Raw genomic sequence first — 17,352 nt, forward strand, 5'->3', positions numbered from 1 at the left:
AAAGGCCTTGCTCAAAGGCCCTTAGTGATTTTCCAGTCAGGCGGGGATTTGAACCCGTGATCTTCTGGACTCAAGTCCAACAACTAAACCACTAGACCATCACCTCCCCTCCCCTAAATCCATTCAAAGCCACAATGTCTTTTTTTACATGAAAGAAAGTCTAGATTAGTGAAAAAGACACAATCTTGTCTGAAATCACATTTGAACAGCAGAATGTTTATTTTTCAGGGAGAGAAAAATTCTTACCGTGTTTTCCTGAGAGGGCACAGTTCACTTTTCCCGTTTCTTTTATCTTTCAGGTGTGTTGATGAAGCCAGCGACAATTCCACGGATTTTTGTCCTTATAAGACTTTTTCAAACCGTCTTTCTTGCCATCTTCTCTCTGTGCGACCTATGTCTGTGACACAGACATGCTGCACAATTCCTCTTTTAAAATCTTGAAAGCTCTAAAAGTTTGGGATGTCCACATGCTACGTTTAGCTTAACCGCCACACAGGAGCCACACAGTGTCACCGCAGCAACCAACCAGTCCTGCTTTACGACAACTGTCGTAACAGCTACACTGAGTGGCATTTTTCCTCCGCGAATCTCCACGGATCCGAGGAAACTGATTTGTATCTGTAACACACAGATCAGTGTCCGCGGACTTATAAAACTTACACGATGTCGTAAAAAAAGAGAACGAACGCTTTGCGATAAGCATTTTAAAAACTCAGTGATGATCACGATTAAAGAGTACATCACTAACAACATGATGAAATCCACACAATCCCATGGATCCGCGGAGTTTTCACAGCCCTGATAATCCCATCGATCAGGTAGTTTACTGTGACACCTCCGACCACCAGATGCTGACCACCGTCATCGGGTCAGCTGGACACTATATTTGTTGTGTGGGCCGCCCAAAGAGGAGGTACTGCTGGTCCAACACCAGAGGGCGCCCTGCCTGATGTTAGGCTTCAGGCACCAGAGGGAGCAGTCGCCTCGCAGGAGCTCCAGGTGCGCCGACACTGACAGCTGTCAGTCATCATCATCACCATCACCACAATAAAAGCCTGGGAGAATCATCAGAACCCTGCCGAGTTATCAGCTTACCACACAGGTAAACCAACTCAGCCGTTTTGTGCCGTACGCACATTAATTGCTACTGATTTTTGCAGTCATAACCTTTGGTATACTCGCAGCTGGGAGCTGGGTTTGTGGAAGTTGGAAGGAGTTGGCGTTCCCACTCCTCACTTCACTTATTCACATCTCTAACCGTTTTTCCCCACTCGACGACACACCCGCCGAGGATCAAACTCTGGTTATTGGCGACTCTGTTTTGCGAAATGTGAAGTTAGCGACACCAGCAACCATAGTCAATTGTCTTCCGGGGGCCAGAGCAGGCGACATTGAAGGAAATTTGAAACTGCTGGCTAAGGCTAAGCGTAAATTTGGTAAGATTGTAATTCACGTCGGCAGTAATGACACCCGGTTACGCCAATCAGAGGTCACTAAAATTAACATTAAATCGGTGTGTAACTTTGCAAAAACAATGTCGGACTCTGTAGTTTTCTCTGGGCCCCTCCCCAATCAGACCGGGAGTGACATGTTTAGCCGCATGTTCTCCTTGAATTGCTGGCTGTCTGAGTGGTGTCCAAAAAATGAGGTGGGCTTCATAGATAATTGGCAAAGCTTCTGGGGAAAACCTGGTCTTGTTAGGAGAGACGGCATCCATCCCACTTTGGATAGAGCAGCTCTCATTTCTAGAAATCTGGCCAATTTTTTTAAATCCTCCAAACCGTGACTATCCAGGGTTGGGACCAGGAAGCAGAGTTGTAGTCTTACACACCTCTCTGCAGCTTCTCTCCCCCTGCCATCCCCTCATAACCCCATCCCCGTAGAGATGGTGCCTGCTCCCAGACTACCAATAACCAGCAAAAATCTATTTAAGCATAAAAATTCAAAAGGAAAAAATAATATAGCACCTTCAACTGCACCACAGACTAAAACAGTTAAATGTGGTCTATTTAACATTAGGTCTCTCTCTTCTAAGTCCCTGTTGGTAAATGATATAATAATTGATCAACATATTGATTTATTCTGCCTTACAGAAACCTGGTTACAGCAGGATGAATATGTTAGTTTAAATGAGTCAACTCCCCCAAGTCACACTAACTGTCAGAATGCTCGTAGCACGGGCTGGGGCGGAGGATTAGCAGCAATCTTCCATTCCAGCTTATTAATTAATCAAAAACCCAGACAGAGCTTTAATTCATTTGAAAGCTTGACTCTTAGTCTTGTCCATCCAAATTGGAAGTCCCAAAAACCAGTTTTATTTGTTATTATCTATCGTCCACCTGGTCGTTACTGTGAGTTTCTCTGTGAATTTTCAGACCTTTTGTCTGACTTAGTGCTTAGCTCAGATAAGATAATTATAGTGGGCGATTTTAACATCCACACAGATGCTGAGAATGACAGCCTCAACACTGCATTTAATCTATTATTAGACTCTATTGGCTTTGCTCAAGAAGTAAATGAGTCCACCCACCACTTTAATCATATCTTAGATCTTGTTCTGACTTATGGTATGGAAATAGAAGACTTAACAGTATTCCCTGAAAACTCCCTTCTGTCTGATCATTTCTTAATAACATTTACATTTACTCTGATGGACTACCCAGCAGTGGGGAATAAGTTTCATTACACTAGAAGTCTTTCAGAAAGCGCTGTAACTAGGTTTAAGGATATGATTCCTTCTTTATGTTCTCTAATGCCATATACCAACACAGTGCAGAGTAGCTACCTAAACTCTGTAAGTGAGATAGAGTATCTCGTCAATAGTTTTACATCCTCATTGAAGACAACTTTGGATGCTGTAGCTCCTCTGAAAAAGAGAGCTTTAAATCAGAAGTGCCTGACTCCGTGGTATAACTCACAAACTCGTAGCTTAAAGCAGATAACCCGTAAGTTGGAGAGGAAATGGCGTCTCACTAATTTAGAAGATCTTCACTTAGCCTGGAAAAAGAGTCTGTTGCTCTATAAAAAAGCCCTCCGTAAAGCTAGGACATCTTTCTACTCATCACTAATTGAAGAAAATAAGAACCCCAGGTTTCTTTTCAGCACTGTAGCCAGGCTGACAAAGAGTCAGAGCTCTATTGAGCTGAGTATTCCATTAACTTTAACTAGTAATGACTTCATGACTTTCTTTGCTAACAAAATTTTAACTATTAGAGAAAAAAATTACTCATAACCATCCCAAAGACGTATCGTTATCTTTGGCTGCTTTCAGTGATGCCGGTATTTGGTTAGACTCTTTCTCTCCGATTGTTCTGTCTGAGTTATTTTCATTAGTTACTTCATCCAAACCATCAACATGTCTATTAGACCCCATTCCTACCAGGCTGCTCAAGGAAGCCCTACCATTATTTAATGCTTCGATCTTAAATATGATCAATCTATCTTTGTTAGTTGGCTATGTACCACAGGCTTTTAAGGTGGCAGTAATTAAAGCATTACTTAAAAAGCCATCACTTGACCCAGCTATCTTAGCTAATTATAGGCCAATCTCCAACCTTCCTTTTCTCTCAAAAATTCTTGAAAGGGTAGTTGTAAAACAGCTAACTGATCATCTGCAGAGGAATGGTCTATTTGAAGAGTTTCAGTCAGGTTTTAGAATTCATCATAGTACAGAAACAGCATTAGTGAAGGTTACAAATGATCTTCTTATGGCCTCAGACAGTGGACTCATCTCTGTGCTTGTTCTGTTAGACCTCAGTGCTCCTTTTGATACTGTTGACCATAAAATTTTATTACAGAGATTAGAGCATGCCATAGGTATTAAAGGCACTGCGCTGCGGTGGTTTGAATCATATTTGTCTAATAGATTACAATTTGTTCATGTAAATGGGGAATCTTCTTCACAGACTAAAGTTAATTATGGAGTTCCACAAGGTTCTGTGCTAGGACCAATTTTATTCACTTTATACATGCTTCCCTTAGGCAGTATTATTAGACGGTATTGCTTAAATTTTCATTGCTACGCAGATGATACCCAGCTTTATCTATCCATGAAGCCAGAGGACACACACCAATTAGCTAAACTGCAGGATTGTCTTACAGACAAAGACATGGATGACCTCTAATTTCCTGCTTTTAAACTCAGATAAAACTGAAGTTATTGTACTTGGCCCCACAAATCTTAGAAACATGGTGTCTAACCAGATCCTTACTCTGGATGGCATTACCCTGACCTCTAGTAATACTGTGAGAAATCTTGGAGTCATTTTTGATCAGGATATGTCATTCAAAGCGCATATTAAACAAATATGTAGGACTGCTTTTTTGCATTTACGCAATATCTCTAAAATTAGAAAGGTCTTGTCTCAGAGTAATGCTGAAAAACTAATTCATGCATTTATTTCCTCTAGGCTGGACTATTGTAATTCATTATTATCAGGTTGTCCTAAAAGTTCCCTAAAAAGCCTTCAGTTAATTCAAAATGCTGCAGCTAGAGTACTAACGTGGACTAGAAGGAGAGAGCATATCTCACCCATATTGGCCTCTCTTCATTGGCTTCCTGTTAATTCTAGAATAGAATTTAAAATTCTTCTTCTTACTTATAAGGTTTTGAATAGTCAGGTCCCATCTTATCTTAGGGACCTCGTAGTACCATATCACCCCAATAGAGCGCTTCGCTCTCAGACTGCAGGCTTACTTGTAGTTCCTAGGGTTTGTAAGAGTAGAATGGGAGGCACAGCCTTCAGCTTTCAGGCTCCTCTCCTGTGGAACCAGCTCCCAATTCAGATCAGGGAGACAGACACCCTCTCTACTTTTAAGATTAGGCTTAAAACTTTCCTTTTTGCTAAAGCTTATAGTTAGGGCTGGATCAGGTGACCCTGAACCATCCCTTAGTTATGCTGCTATAGACGTAGACTGCTGGGGGGTTCCCATGATGCACTGTTTCTTTCTCTTTTTGCTCTGTATGCACCACTCTGCATTTAATCATTAGTGATCGATCTCTGCTCCCCTCCACAGCATGTCTTTTTCCTGGTTCTCTCCCTCAGCCCCAACCAGTCCCAGCAGAAGACTGCCCCTCCCTGAGCCTGGTTCTGCTGGAGGTTTCTTCCTGTTAAAAGGGAGTTTTTCCTTCCCACTGTAGCCAAGTGCTTGCTCACAGGGGGTCGTTTTGACCGTTGGGGTTTTACATAATTATTGTATGGCCTTGCCTTACAATATAAAGATACAAGAAAAATACAAGAAAAAAGTTGATTGATTGATTGATTGGGGCAACTGTTTGTTGTGATTTGGCGCTATATAAAAAAAAATTGATTGATTGATTGACTTATCGACACGGGGTCAGAAGGGAATCTGCTGGACAGCAGATGGGCTAAGGAAGTAGGGCTTCCTCCAGTGGCCCTTCCTTCACCAGTGAGGGTACGGGCACTAGATGGCACCCTTCTTCCATTAATCACACACCAGACACAGCCCTTAACTCTGGTTGTGTCTGGGAATCACAGGGAGGAGATTGTGTTTTTTGTAACAACACCTACCTCCAGGATTATTTTGGGCTATCCATGGATGAGTAAGCACAATCCCCGGATCGACTGGCCGTCTGGGGTTGTGGCTCAATGGAGCGAAACCTGCCACCAGGAGTGTTTAAGATCCTCGGTCCCACCCGGTGCAACTGCTAAAGAGGAGGTTCGAGTCCCTCCCAATCTTACGGCTGTGCCGGCTGAGTACCACGATCTTGCTGCCGTTTTCAGCAAAGATCTGGCATTCACGCTTCCCCCGCATCGACTGTATGATTGTGCCATTGATTTGATCCCGGGCGCTGAGTATCCGTCCAGCAGGCTGTACAACCTCTCACGCCCCAAGCGCGAATCAATGGAGACCTACATCCGGGACTCTTTAGCTGCTGGGTTGATCCGGAACTCTTCCTCCCCGTTAGGTGCTGGTTTCTTTTTTGTGGGCAAGAAAGACAGCGGACTCCATCCATGCATTGATTATAGAGGGCTGAACGAGATTACGGTTTGCAACTGATACCCGTTGCCTCTCTTAGATTCAGTGTTCACGCCCCTGCATGGAGCCAAAATATTTACAAAACCCGATCTCCGTAATGCTTATCACCTGGTTTGGATCCGGAAGGGAGATGAATGGAAGACGGCATTTAACACCCCGTTAGGTCACTTTGAGTACCTGGTCATGCCGTTCGGCCTCACTAATGCCCCCGCGACGTTCCAAGCATTGGTAAATGACGTCTTGCGGGACTTCCTGCATCGGTTCGTCTTCGTATACCTGGACGATATTCTCATCTTCTCCTCGGATCCTGAGACCCATGTAAAGCATGTACGTCAGGTCCTACAGCAGTTGTTGGAGAACCGGTTGTTTATGAAGGGCGAGAAGTGCAAGTTCCACCGTACTTCTTTGTCCTTCCTGGGGTTCATTATCTCCTCCAACTCCGTCGCCCCTGATCCGGCCAAGGTAGTGGCGGTGAGAGATTGGCCCCAACCGGCAAGCCGTAGGAAGCTGCAACAGTTCCTCGGCTTCGCAAATTTTTACAGGACGTTCATCAAGGGCTACAGTCAGGTGGTTGGTCCCCTGACAACCTTGACCTCACCAAAAGTCCCCTTCACCTGGTCGGATCGGTGCGAAGCCGCGTTTAGGTAGTTGAAACGCCGGTTCTCGACTGCACCAGTTCTGGTGCAGCCCGATCCTAACCACCAGTTTGTTGTTGAAGTGGATGCCTCTGACTCAAGGATAGGAGCCGTGCTGTCCCAGAGCGGGGAGTCCGATAAGGTCCTCCACCCTTGTGCCTATATTTCCCGCAGGTTAACCCCAGCAGAACGGAACTATGACGTCAGCAATCGGGAGCTCCTGGCGGTGAAAGAGGCCCTGGAGGAGTGGAGACACTTGTTGGAGGGAGCTGTGGTACCATTCACGGTTTTCACTTACCATCGGAACCTGGAGTACATCTGGACCGCTAAGTGTCTAAACCCCAAGCAAGCCCGTTGGTCACTGTTCTTTGGTCATTTTGACTTCCAGATCACGTACCGCCTCGGGACAAAAAACCAACGGTCTGATGCACTGTCCCGGGTGCATGAAGAGGAGGTCAGAACAGAGCTGTCGGATCCACCTGACACCATCATCCCGGAGTCCACTATCGTCGCCACCTTCACGTGGGATGTAGAAAACACCGTCAAGGAGGCCCTGACGCGACACCCGGACCCCGGCGGAGGACCATCGAACAGACTGTATGTCCCACCAGACGCAAGAGCTGCAGTCCTGGACTTCTGTCACGGTTCCAAGCTCTCCTGCCATCCAGGGTGCGAAGAACCGTGGCAGTGGTCCGGCAGGGTTTCTGGTGGGCGTCACTGGAAGCTGATGTCCGGGAATATGTCCGGGCCTGCACCGCCTGCACCAGGGGCAAGGCTGTTCATAAACCAGAGAGTGCACTCCTCCAGCCGTTGCCAGTGCCTCGACGCCCCTGGTCCCATATAGGCCTGGACTTCGTCATGGGTCTCCCTGCGTCTCAGGGAATGACGACCATCATGACGATAGTGGACCGGTTCTCCAAGGCGGCCCACTTCGTGGCCCTCCCGAAGCTCCCGACACCTCAGAAGGTGCCGTCGGGTGTGGCAAACAGCCCGCTCTGCCCTTCTGAAAGCCCAGACAAGGGCGAAGGGCCATGCAGACCGCCAACGTGCCCCGGCCCCCGCATACCAGCCCGGGCAGGAGGTTTGGCTATCAACCAAGAACATTCCTCTGCACACGGACTCACCAAAACTAACGGACAGATACATCGGACCATACAAGATCATCAAAGTCATCCCAGTTTCACTGCGGATCCACCCCGTGTTCCATGTGTCCAAGATTAAGCCGTACCACACCTCAGATCTCTGCACCCCCGGACCAGTGCCGCCTCCTGCCCGCATCATCGACGGCGAGCCTGCGTGGACAGTCCGCAGGAGGTGTCGGGGTCTCCAGTATCTGGTGGACTGGGAGGGTTACGGACCCAAAGAACACTCCTGGGTGAAGAGGAGCTTCATCTTGGATCCGGCCCTCCTGGCTGAGTTCTACTAGTGACATCCCGACAAGCCTGGTCGGGCGCCAGGAGGCGCCCGTTGAGGTGGGGGGGGGGGGGTCCTGTTGTGTGGGCCACCCGAAGAGGAGGTATTGCTGGCCCAACACCAGAGGGCGCCTTGCCTGATGTCGGGCTTCAGGCACCAGAGGGCGCAATCGCCTCACAGGAGCTCCAGGTGCGCCGACACTGACAGCTGTCAGTCATCATTATCATCATCATCACCACAATAAAAGCCTGGGAGAATCATCAGAACCCTGCCGAGTTATCAGCTTACCACACAGGTAAACCAACTCAGCCGTTTTGTGCCGTATGCACATTAATTGCTACTGATTTTTGCAGTCATAACCTTTGGTATACTCACAGCTTGGAGCTGGGTTTGTGGAAGTTGGAAGGAGTTGGCGTTCCCACTCCTCACTTCACTTATCTTTAAGTATACTGTTGGTACTGCACGTTCTCAGTGTTCCTGTTTTCTGGGAGTGGTGGATTTTTTCCCTCAGGAAAGAACTGTGATTTTTGCTGACTGTTGCTGGGTGTACACACACCCACCGTAAACCTGTTTGTTTTTCCTGCCAGCAGTACCAGATCTGACAGCTGGGAACAGTGGCCACCTGGGGACTCGGGATTTGGCGGCTCCGGTGTGTGCAGGTCTCCGTTGGCGGTGGAACCTTATGGGTCCCGGCTCTTCTCTGGATAAGGCGTCTCCTATCCTCGGACCTGCCCACACGTCACCTTCTTATTGAACTTTTGATTGACAGACTAAAGCAGTATTTGACCTGTAGTGCACATTTGCAATATTAAATTGTATTTATTGGCATCTCTATTGTCCGTTCATTTACGCCCCGTGTGGGTCCGTGTCATACACTTTCCCAACAATATTTTCTCAAGGTAATTTCCCCTCGAGAAAATATTCAAGTTGAGTAGCGATGTTTATACTCGTTCACAGATCCTGCGAAAACAGATTATAAAAACAGTAACAGGTGTCACAGGGTCCCACACGTACGTACACGACCACACACACACACACACACACACACACACACACACACACACACACACACACACACACACACACACACACACACACACACACACACACACACACACACACACACACACACACACACACACACACACAGAGGCTCTTGTTTCAGTGACAGACTTCTGTAAGAGTCAACAGAAGTCACTTTGCAAAGAAACTAAAGGCTATTTCTTTAATTACTTCAAAAAAGACGTATTTTAACAGTGATTCTAATTACTTCATAAATATTCACGTTAGTGGGCCACTCGGCGTCCATCTGAAAGGCCTCCAGGAGTGCTTGGATGCGTTGCAAAAGAATTAACCCTCCATGTATTAAAGAAATCCTCACATAATTACATTAAAGATACGGTTTTTAATCATTCTTTAATTCAGGAATTAAAAAATATTAAAGGGTATTAAGATATTAGACGCTGGTGACTGTTTTAGATATTCATGTTTAAATTATATCATAATTCGATATTTCTTTAATTACTACATTAAAGAAATCCACATCTAATTACATTAAAGATACAGCAATTTTTTAATTGTTCTTTAATTCAGGAATTTAAAAATATTAAAGGATATTAAAATATTAGACGCAGGTGGGAGGGGCAGGGGAGGCATAAATTATGACATTTGTTTTTTTTTTACTTTGGTGATCCCAGGTCATAAATCATAGGCCCTAACCCTTTGATGTGAAAACTTATGTCCTTTGTTTCTGTCTAATATGCACCAAAATGTTGGAATTTTACACCTCTGTCACACCTAACTCATTCACAAATCTATGTGCACCACTACCCCCCCAACAACAACATGCTGGCTCTGCCTCCAGACAGGGAAACACACAGCACCACTGCAGACTTCAGCTGACCTCTTACATTAACACAAGTCCACGTATTGTGGCCAAGGATTAGTAAAATTATGTTTTTATTTACTTAATGTCTATTAACTAAATTCAAAACCTAAACTTGAGTTGGTACAAGTCTCTCCTCCTCTCACCTGCTCATGATGGTAAAATAGCCCACATAACACACACACATCACACTCCAGTGTCCCACTGTTTAATATATCTGGAAGAGATTAAACAACACTCAACATTAAGCCCCCCCAAAAATGTTACTAATCTAGGTTAGTTAGCATACACAGCTTAACGTTACTGACATCAAACTTGGAGCAAATACAAATTTACATGATTACTGTTCCTGCAGTTCACACTTACCATATTTTCTCTCTCTTTCTTTGAGAAGAATAGTTATGCTTTGACCTCTCTCACCAAAATATTGGTACCCACTTTGACATGCTGAAGGGAGGTGAAAGTGTACACACACACACACCTCCCAAACTAGTAAAAAAAAAAAAAAAAAAATTGCGACTTATACTCTGGAAAATACAGTATTATGATTACAGGCAAAAGTTTACCCTGAACAGAAGCTTGGCCACAGGCTTCTTCAGTGCCTGTGCCAGGCTCCACAGGTTGTCATAAAGTGCCGTGTCCACCATGCCCGGGTCCACAGCGTTGGTCGTGACAGAATAGCCGCCGGCTGTCAGCTGATCCTGCAGGTAGTAGGTGAAAAGCACCAAAGCAAGTTTGCTTTGAGCATAAGCCCCGTGGGAGCTGTAACAGATTCTGGAACACAGAATACAGCTGTGGTCAGATGTTTACATACACTCAAAGGACATGAATATCACAGCAATACTGGGCTTTCAATGATTTCTTAGAATTGTTCATTTTTTGGGACAGAATGATTATATCCATCCTTTACAAAAAAAAACACTAACTATGTATACATGGTCAGTAATATACATACAGTAAAAAAGTAATATACACACATCAAGTTTCACTTCATGGTTGTGGCAGAATTTCGAATATGTGTCCACCCTTCTTGTCAGAAGTGTCTGTTGGGGTTGTGTGAAATAGCTGAAGAATGTATCACAATAAAATGTTTCATGTCATTCAATATCAACAGTTACTGCTAACTTTTAATGACTTATTTTTAATACAGTGGTCCCCCTCATTAGTGGCCCCTCTAGGGAGAGGCCACCCCTCAAACTCAACCAGCAGCCCACTCAAAAGGATGAAACGCTCCTCAACAGCAGCCATTCTGTGGAAATTCCCAACTGGGTTTTACCACAAAAGTCACATCAAAACTCTCCCGCAAACATGAGCTTGTGAGATCACTCCAGTAAACAAAAGAACAAAGAAAGCTGGCTCGTGTTGGCAAAACATCCACATCTGGGAAAAGAAAAGCTTCAACGTTAGAAGAAAAGCTGAAAGTCATGTGTTTGAATGACAAAGGAGAAGATTCCCAAAAGCTAGTTGTTGATTTCAGTGTTGGTGAAACGCAGCTTAACAACATTCATACAAACGCTGAAGATACACTACAGGAAGAAACTCTTGCTTCATGTGTTGATACTAATGGATGACGTTTCCAAGGCATCAGATGTTACCAGGCTTAACATTAAAGACGATGTGCTTAACTGATCTTGTGGACTGATCTTGTTTTGATTTTACATCATTTTTGTGACTTTAAAAGATACAATTCTTGTGCTGTGATGTTTTGAACTTAGACGGAGTGGAAGACATGGTTTGTCTCTGACTGTACATTACTCAACAAATCTGTGTTTTTTCCTCATACTTCATGCTTGTACCAATATGTTATGGAGTACTGTACACATGCTGGATTTTGTCTCTCCCCTCAACAAAGGCCACCCCTCTGATGTGGACACTTTTAGTCTGCAGGTCAGGTGGCATTAATAGAGGGGAACCACTGTATTGCAAAAAATGTGGCTCTAAGGGTTAAAAGCTGGATTACCAATACACAGGTCAGGGTTTGAATCAAAGTGTGTTCTTCATGCTACTTGTCTTTGTCCTTGGACTCGACACACAATCTGCATCATCTCAGTCCACTCAGCTGTAAATGAGTATACTAGTCTTGGCTGGGGAAGTAACCTGGGGAGCACGAGCATCCCGTCCAGCCGGATAGGGGAGTCTCAGTCACTTCAGGCTCAAGCTTTGCATACAGTGTGCGAGTTCAGCAGTGTTTTTGATTTATTTAATGCATTTCAAATAAAATGTATCTCACTCACTGATCTGACTCTTCAATGATCCTCTTACTGATGCATGATCAGTTTTCTCTGTGGAAAATGTGGGCCTACACAGGTTTCAGGATCATTGGGGCAATTTTCCTTGTTGCTAGATGCAGGGTGTGGTACTGTGAAATCACAGTGATGTCAAATATGAATTCTGGTAACACTGAAATGTTATAAAAACTTCAAAGTAGAAGAAGAACTGATAGCATCTGAGGTGTACAATTCCAATGGATTGAAAAACTTTCAACTGGTTTTTGATTTCTGCTAAAAATGCAATATTGGCATTCCCCTGTCACAGAAATGTCTGTACTCCCATACCTGTTTGTGAGTGGGCAATATTTTCATGAAGCCATGTTTATAAGAAGAATATAACAAGTCAACTTCAAACTGCATTGTTGTAATCACCATGGAGACTAGTTTCCACATTTTTACTGCAGAGACTACAGTCAGAGAAAAAGGCAACCAGGAACAATTTGTGTGTCGTTCACGATTTCATTGGTTTGAAAAAGGTGTGGGAAAGATGTGGAAGTCTGAGTGAAAAGGGCATGAAGGCTACACTGCTGGAGTAGGAAGTTGTCCACCTGATGAAATCTCTGGAAACTGACAGAGAAGGTCAGTGTTCATCATCAAATTTGACCTGGATCTTCAAGAGATGCATCTTTGTTCCCAATTTGGTAAAATCTGTGTTATTTATTCAAAAAGTTGTTGGGAGTAAAGTGCTGCAGATCATTTTGGCCCCATGATCTTAAAAATTAGGTGAAGGTCAGTCATCGCTGAAGCAGGTCAAGACCTTGAAGGGATGAGTGTTTGCAGCAAATCTGATGGACCTTGGGGGAGGTGATGGTCTAGTGGTTAAGGCATTGGGCTTGAGACCAGAAGATCCTCAGTTCAATTCCCAGCCTGACTGGAAAATCACCAAGGTGTTCAATCCCCTGTTGCTCCTGGTATGTAGTGAGCACCTTGTATGGCAGCACCCTCACATCGGGGTGAATGTGAGGCATTATTGTAAAGTGCTTTGAATGTCTGATGCAGATGGAAAAGCGCCATTTATTTCCATTTACCTGTCTGAAATTCTTGGTAAGCTATTGAAACTACAATCGCCATCACACACAGATACTAGTTTTGGTTCTGTGACCTTCAGTATGGTTAAAGTCACTCATTATCAAACCTGAACTAGACTTTCAACAGATGCATCGCTGCTGCAAATTTGATGAACTTGTCGCAAATTTATGAAACCTTATAGGGAGCATAATGCTTCGGACAGACGAACAGCACTCCTATGCCCCCCCCCACACACACACATCCATGGGGGACAACAGTGTTTTTAGCCATAACTTAACTTAATGATAAATTAATACATTATAAAAATATAAATTTTTAGGAATTAAACACCTTAACTTATAAGCAGAATTGGCATTTCAGATGGGTGTATGTTGAAGGGTGAATTACATTACAACACTAAGATCATCAAATTAGTAACTAAAAAACACTAGCTATGGTTATGTTTCAAGTGATATGGTTCGTATCAAGCAACTATAACTACAACTAAAGCGTGTTTTCTTTTCAAATTTTTATGACTGTTTAACTACACACACCAAACTTCATATAATTATTTCAAGATTATGTCACCAAATATATTACATATATAGCAGTTGAAAATAAGTGGTTACTAACAACTTATGAAACAGCTGTTTGTGTTTGTCGTGCACAGGCCGTGTACTGCTGTGTGTCACAGTACCCAGTGACCCATAGTGACCCACCCTTTCAGGTGTTTCTGTAACCTGCTTACCTTTTCTGAAGGTCATTCATGTCCAGAACACCCGCGTAGTGCGTTGCAGAGGACATATTTACTATTCGAGAGCAGCAGCCTGGTCCTCCTGACTTCTTCAGAATATCTAGCAGGAGGTTGGTTAACAGGAAATGCCCAAGGTAGTTGAGGCCAAAGTGGAACTCAAAACCATCCTCCGTCTGTCTCTGAGGAACCAGCATGGTTCCTGCTACAGAAATGAACCACAGATGGAGGCATGATTTCTGTTTAAATGAAGCAGATCATCACTCAAGACTAAGACAAAGCATCAATCAAAACAGTTTTCAAATGACTTGCAGTTAAAATTAAGTCTACACAGAGTAAATTATCTTCACAAAGGCCCAAAGTCCATTTCTGAGACTTGAACATGTTTGATATTTCTCACCTGTATGCACATCCATGTCAGAATATAATGACACCCATTCAGAATAAACTTTTTCATCAGGTTTTGCGAAAACAGCCTAATTTGTATAATGCTACATACAGTATCTATATTATAATGGCCAAGTAACCTCTCTCTCTCTGTGTGTGTGTGTGGCTTTGAAGAAGCAAAAACTGGGGAGAGCTGACATTTTCTGTTTGGTATGCTTATGTATTTAGGGTCAAGGATGAATGCTGTAAAAGTAGAAAGTTGATAGGACAAATATTTTTGGAGAAATTAGGAATTTTATCAAACCAGTAAACAATAGACAATGTACTGCAATGCACCATGGGAGTTTGGGGTTTTGAGGTTTTAAATGTTGTTATTGTGGTTCATGTTAGTTTAACAGTGTTAATATTGTTGGTTTATTGTGTTTTTGTAGCTCAAGTGGTTTAGTCAGTTTAGTTAAGTGTTATGTTGCTGTTACCATGAATGAGTTAAGTGTTATGTTGCTGTTACCATGAATGAGTTTAGTCTCATGTTGGTACCATGCATGAAATGTTTAACTCACCTCAACTTTACAGTGAGTCAAATAAGCATTTGATCCACTGTCGATTTTGCAAGTTTTGCCACCTACAAAGAATAGAGACGTCTGTAATTTTTTATCGTAGGTACACTTCAACTGTGAGAGACAGAACTGAAAAAAAGAAAAAAAAATCAGAAAATCACATTGTATGATTTTTAAATAATTAATTTGTATTTTATTGCATGAAATAAGTATTTGATACAATAGAAAAACAGAACTTAATATTTGGTACAGAAACATTTGTTTGTAATTACAAAGGTCAGACGTTTCCTGTAGTTCTTGACCAAGTTTGCACAGACTGCAACAGGGATTTTGGTCCACTCTTCCATACCGATCTTCTACAGATCTTTCAAGTTTCAAGTTTCAGCTCCCTCCAAAGATTTTCTATTGAGTTCAGGCCTCGTGACTGGCTCGGCCACTCCAGGAGCTTGAAATGCTTCTTACGGAGCCACTCCTTAGGTGCCCTGGCTGTGTGTTGTGGGTCATTGTCATACTGGAAGACCGAGCCACGACCCATCTTCAGTGAACTTACTGAAGGAAGGAGGCTGTTTGCCAAAAAGCTCACAATACAGAAGAGCACCCCCAAAAATTATGTTTCCACCCCCATGCTTCATGGTTGGGACGGCGTTCTTGGGGTTGTTCTTATCCTCCTAACACGGCGAGTGGAGTTGATACCAAAAAGTTCTATTTTGGTCTCATCTGACCACATGACCTTCTCCCATGCCTTCTCTGGATCATCCAGATGGCCACTGGTGAACTTCAAACGGGCCTGGACATGTGCTGGCTTGAGCAGGGGGACCTTGCTGCCCTGCAGGATTTTAAACCATGACAGCGCAGTGTGTTACGAATGTAATTTTTGCGACTGTCATCCCAGCTTTCTTCAGGTCATTGACTAGGTCCTCCCGTGTAGTTATGGGCTTCTCAGAATTATCCTTACCCTACGAGGAGCTCCAGACTGAGGAAGACTGACAGTCATCTTGTGTTTCTTCCATTTTCTAATTACGTCAACAGTTGTTGTCTTCTCCCCAAGCTGATTGCCTATTGTCTTGTAGCCCACACCAGTCTTGTGCACGTCTACAGTTTTGTCCCTGGTGTCCTTAGACAGCTCTTTGGTCTTGGCCATGGTGGAAAAGTTGGAGTCTCATTGATTGAGTGTGTGGACAGGTGTCTTTAATACAGGTCTTTTATATTTTCTGAATTTTCTTTTTTGATTTTATCTCTCACATTTGAAATGCACCTATGACAAAAATTACAGACCTCTCCATTCTTTGGAGATGGGAAAACTTGCAAAATCGATAGTGGAGCAAATACTTATTTGCCTCACTATATGTGGCACTAATGCAGCTCCACCTAATCACGACTATTATTTCATATCTATATACAAATGTTTTCAAATTCTTAGACCTTAAACTTGTAAAGATAAAAGTTATTCATAAACATTTTAACCCTTATAAAAGCACCCCATTAGTTGACAAACTGTTAGAAGTATGACTTTTAGGAGTCTTAGGAGTTTCTTAAGCATTGGAGAAAATGGCTCAAAGATGCAGCAGAAGAGATGTGCTCCAGACAATGGATGACAGAGAGTTATTATCTACTAGCGCATTGCCTGTGGGGATTCACTGGCTCTAAATTGAGTAGTGTTTATAAAATAGGTACCTGACATTTTTCAAGGGTGGTAGTAAATTGTGCAAAGTTTGTATAATGACTTGGAATGGTGTGCGAGTCCAGAATGTTTTTAGAACCTTAGACCTCAACAGCCCTCACCACAGCCACCAGAATCCTTGGTGCCCTGTAAATCTCCGTTTGCAACCAACACCACCTGTAACACAGGTGGAGCAAGGAAGAAATGGGGAAAATGCCAGTCCAAGCCCAGCAGAAGGGAATGCCAGCAGGTTTCAGAGGAGGCTGAGGTACTCCACCTGGGGCCACCCTCCGGGCCACAGCAAGAGAAAGCCCCCGAACCACAGTCCTCTGTTAGCACTGAGGCAGTCATGGAACGACGTGCCTTACCTAATCAGTCTCATGGCTCTGAGGCAGCCATGGAGCAACAAGACACTTTTACTTCATGTTGGTGAGAGCTGGTGGTTGGCTCTCACTGCGGTATTGTATCACTTCCTGTTCCGGAGCACAGCGGTGTTTTGCTGTATCTGTTATCTGTTTAATCTGCGCAGTTAGATTGATCTAGTTACCTAGATAACGATTTGTTTCACAGTGTTATCTTCACGTGCCTTAACTAAAGCACTCCCTCTGCTGAATCACCTCTAAATTATTTACACGTTATTCACTTTGCGTGTTTTTAGGAATCCGCTAGCTTAGCGCAGCTACTAGCTCTTAGCCGGTTTAGCATGGTGGCTTCTCCTGTCTCTCCCGCACTTTTCTGCTCTGTGTGTGAAATGTTTAGTTATTCCTCGGCCTCCTTTAGCAGTAA

At 43.7% G+C, this 17,352-nt stretch overlaps 1 protein-coding gene across 2 annotated transcripts in view; it reads right to left on the reverse strand.

Moving 5' to 3' along the window:
* The window catches only part of dhrsx (dehydrogenase/reductase (SDR family) X-linked), a 107,908-nt gene that overhangs the window by 20,230 nt on the left and 70,326 nt on the right, over nucleotides 1-17,352 (reverse strand). The window contains exons 5-6 of one of the 2 annotated variants that reach the window (XM_034173502.1): nucleotides 13,960-14,164; nucleotides 10,500-10,707 (exon numbers count right to left, since the gene is read on the reverse strand). In XM_034173502.1, the coding sequence (XP_034029393.1) occupies nucleotides 10,500-10,707; nucleotides 13,960-14,164 (413 nt within the window). Of the gene's footprint in view, nucleotides 1-10,499; nucleotides 10,708-13,959; nucleotides 14,168-17,352 lie in introns of both variants that reach the window. The other variant, XM_034173496.1, reaches the window with a different exon arrangement.

The sequence above is a fragment of the Thalassophryne amazonica genome, chromosome 1, assembly GCF_902500255.1.
Source record: "Thalassophryne amazonica chromosome 1, fThaAma1.1, whole genome shotgun sequence".
NCBI classification, from domain to species: domain Eukaryota; kingdom Metazoa; phylum Chordata; class Actinopteri; order Batrachoidiformes; family Batrachoididae; genus Thalassophryne; species Thalassophryne amazonica.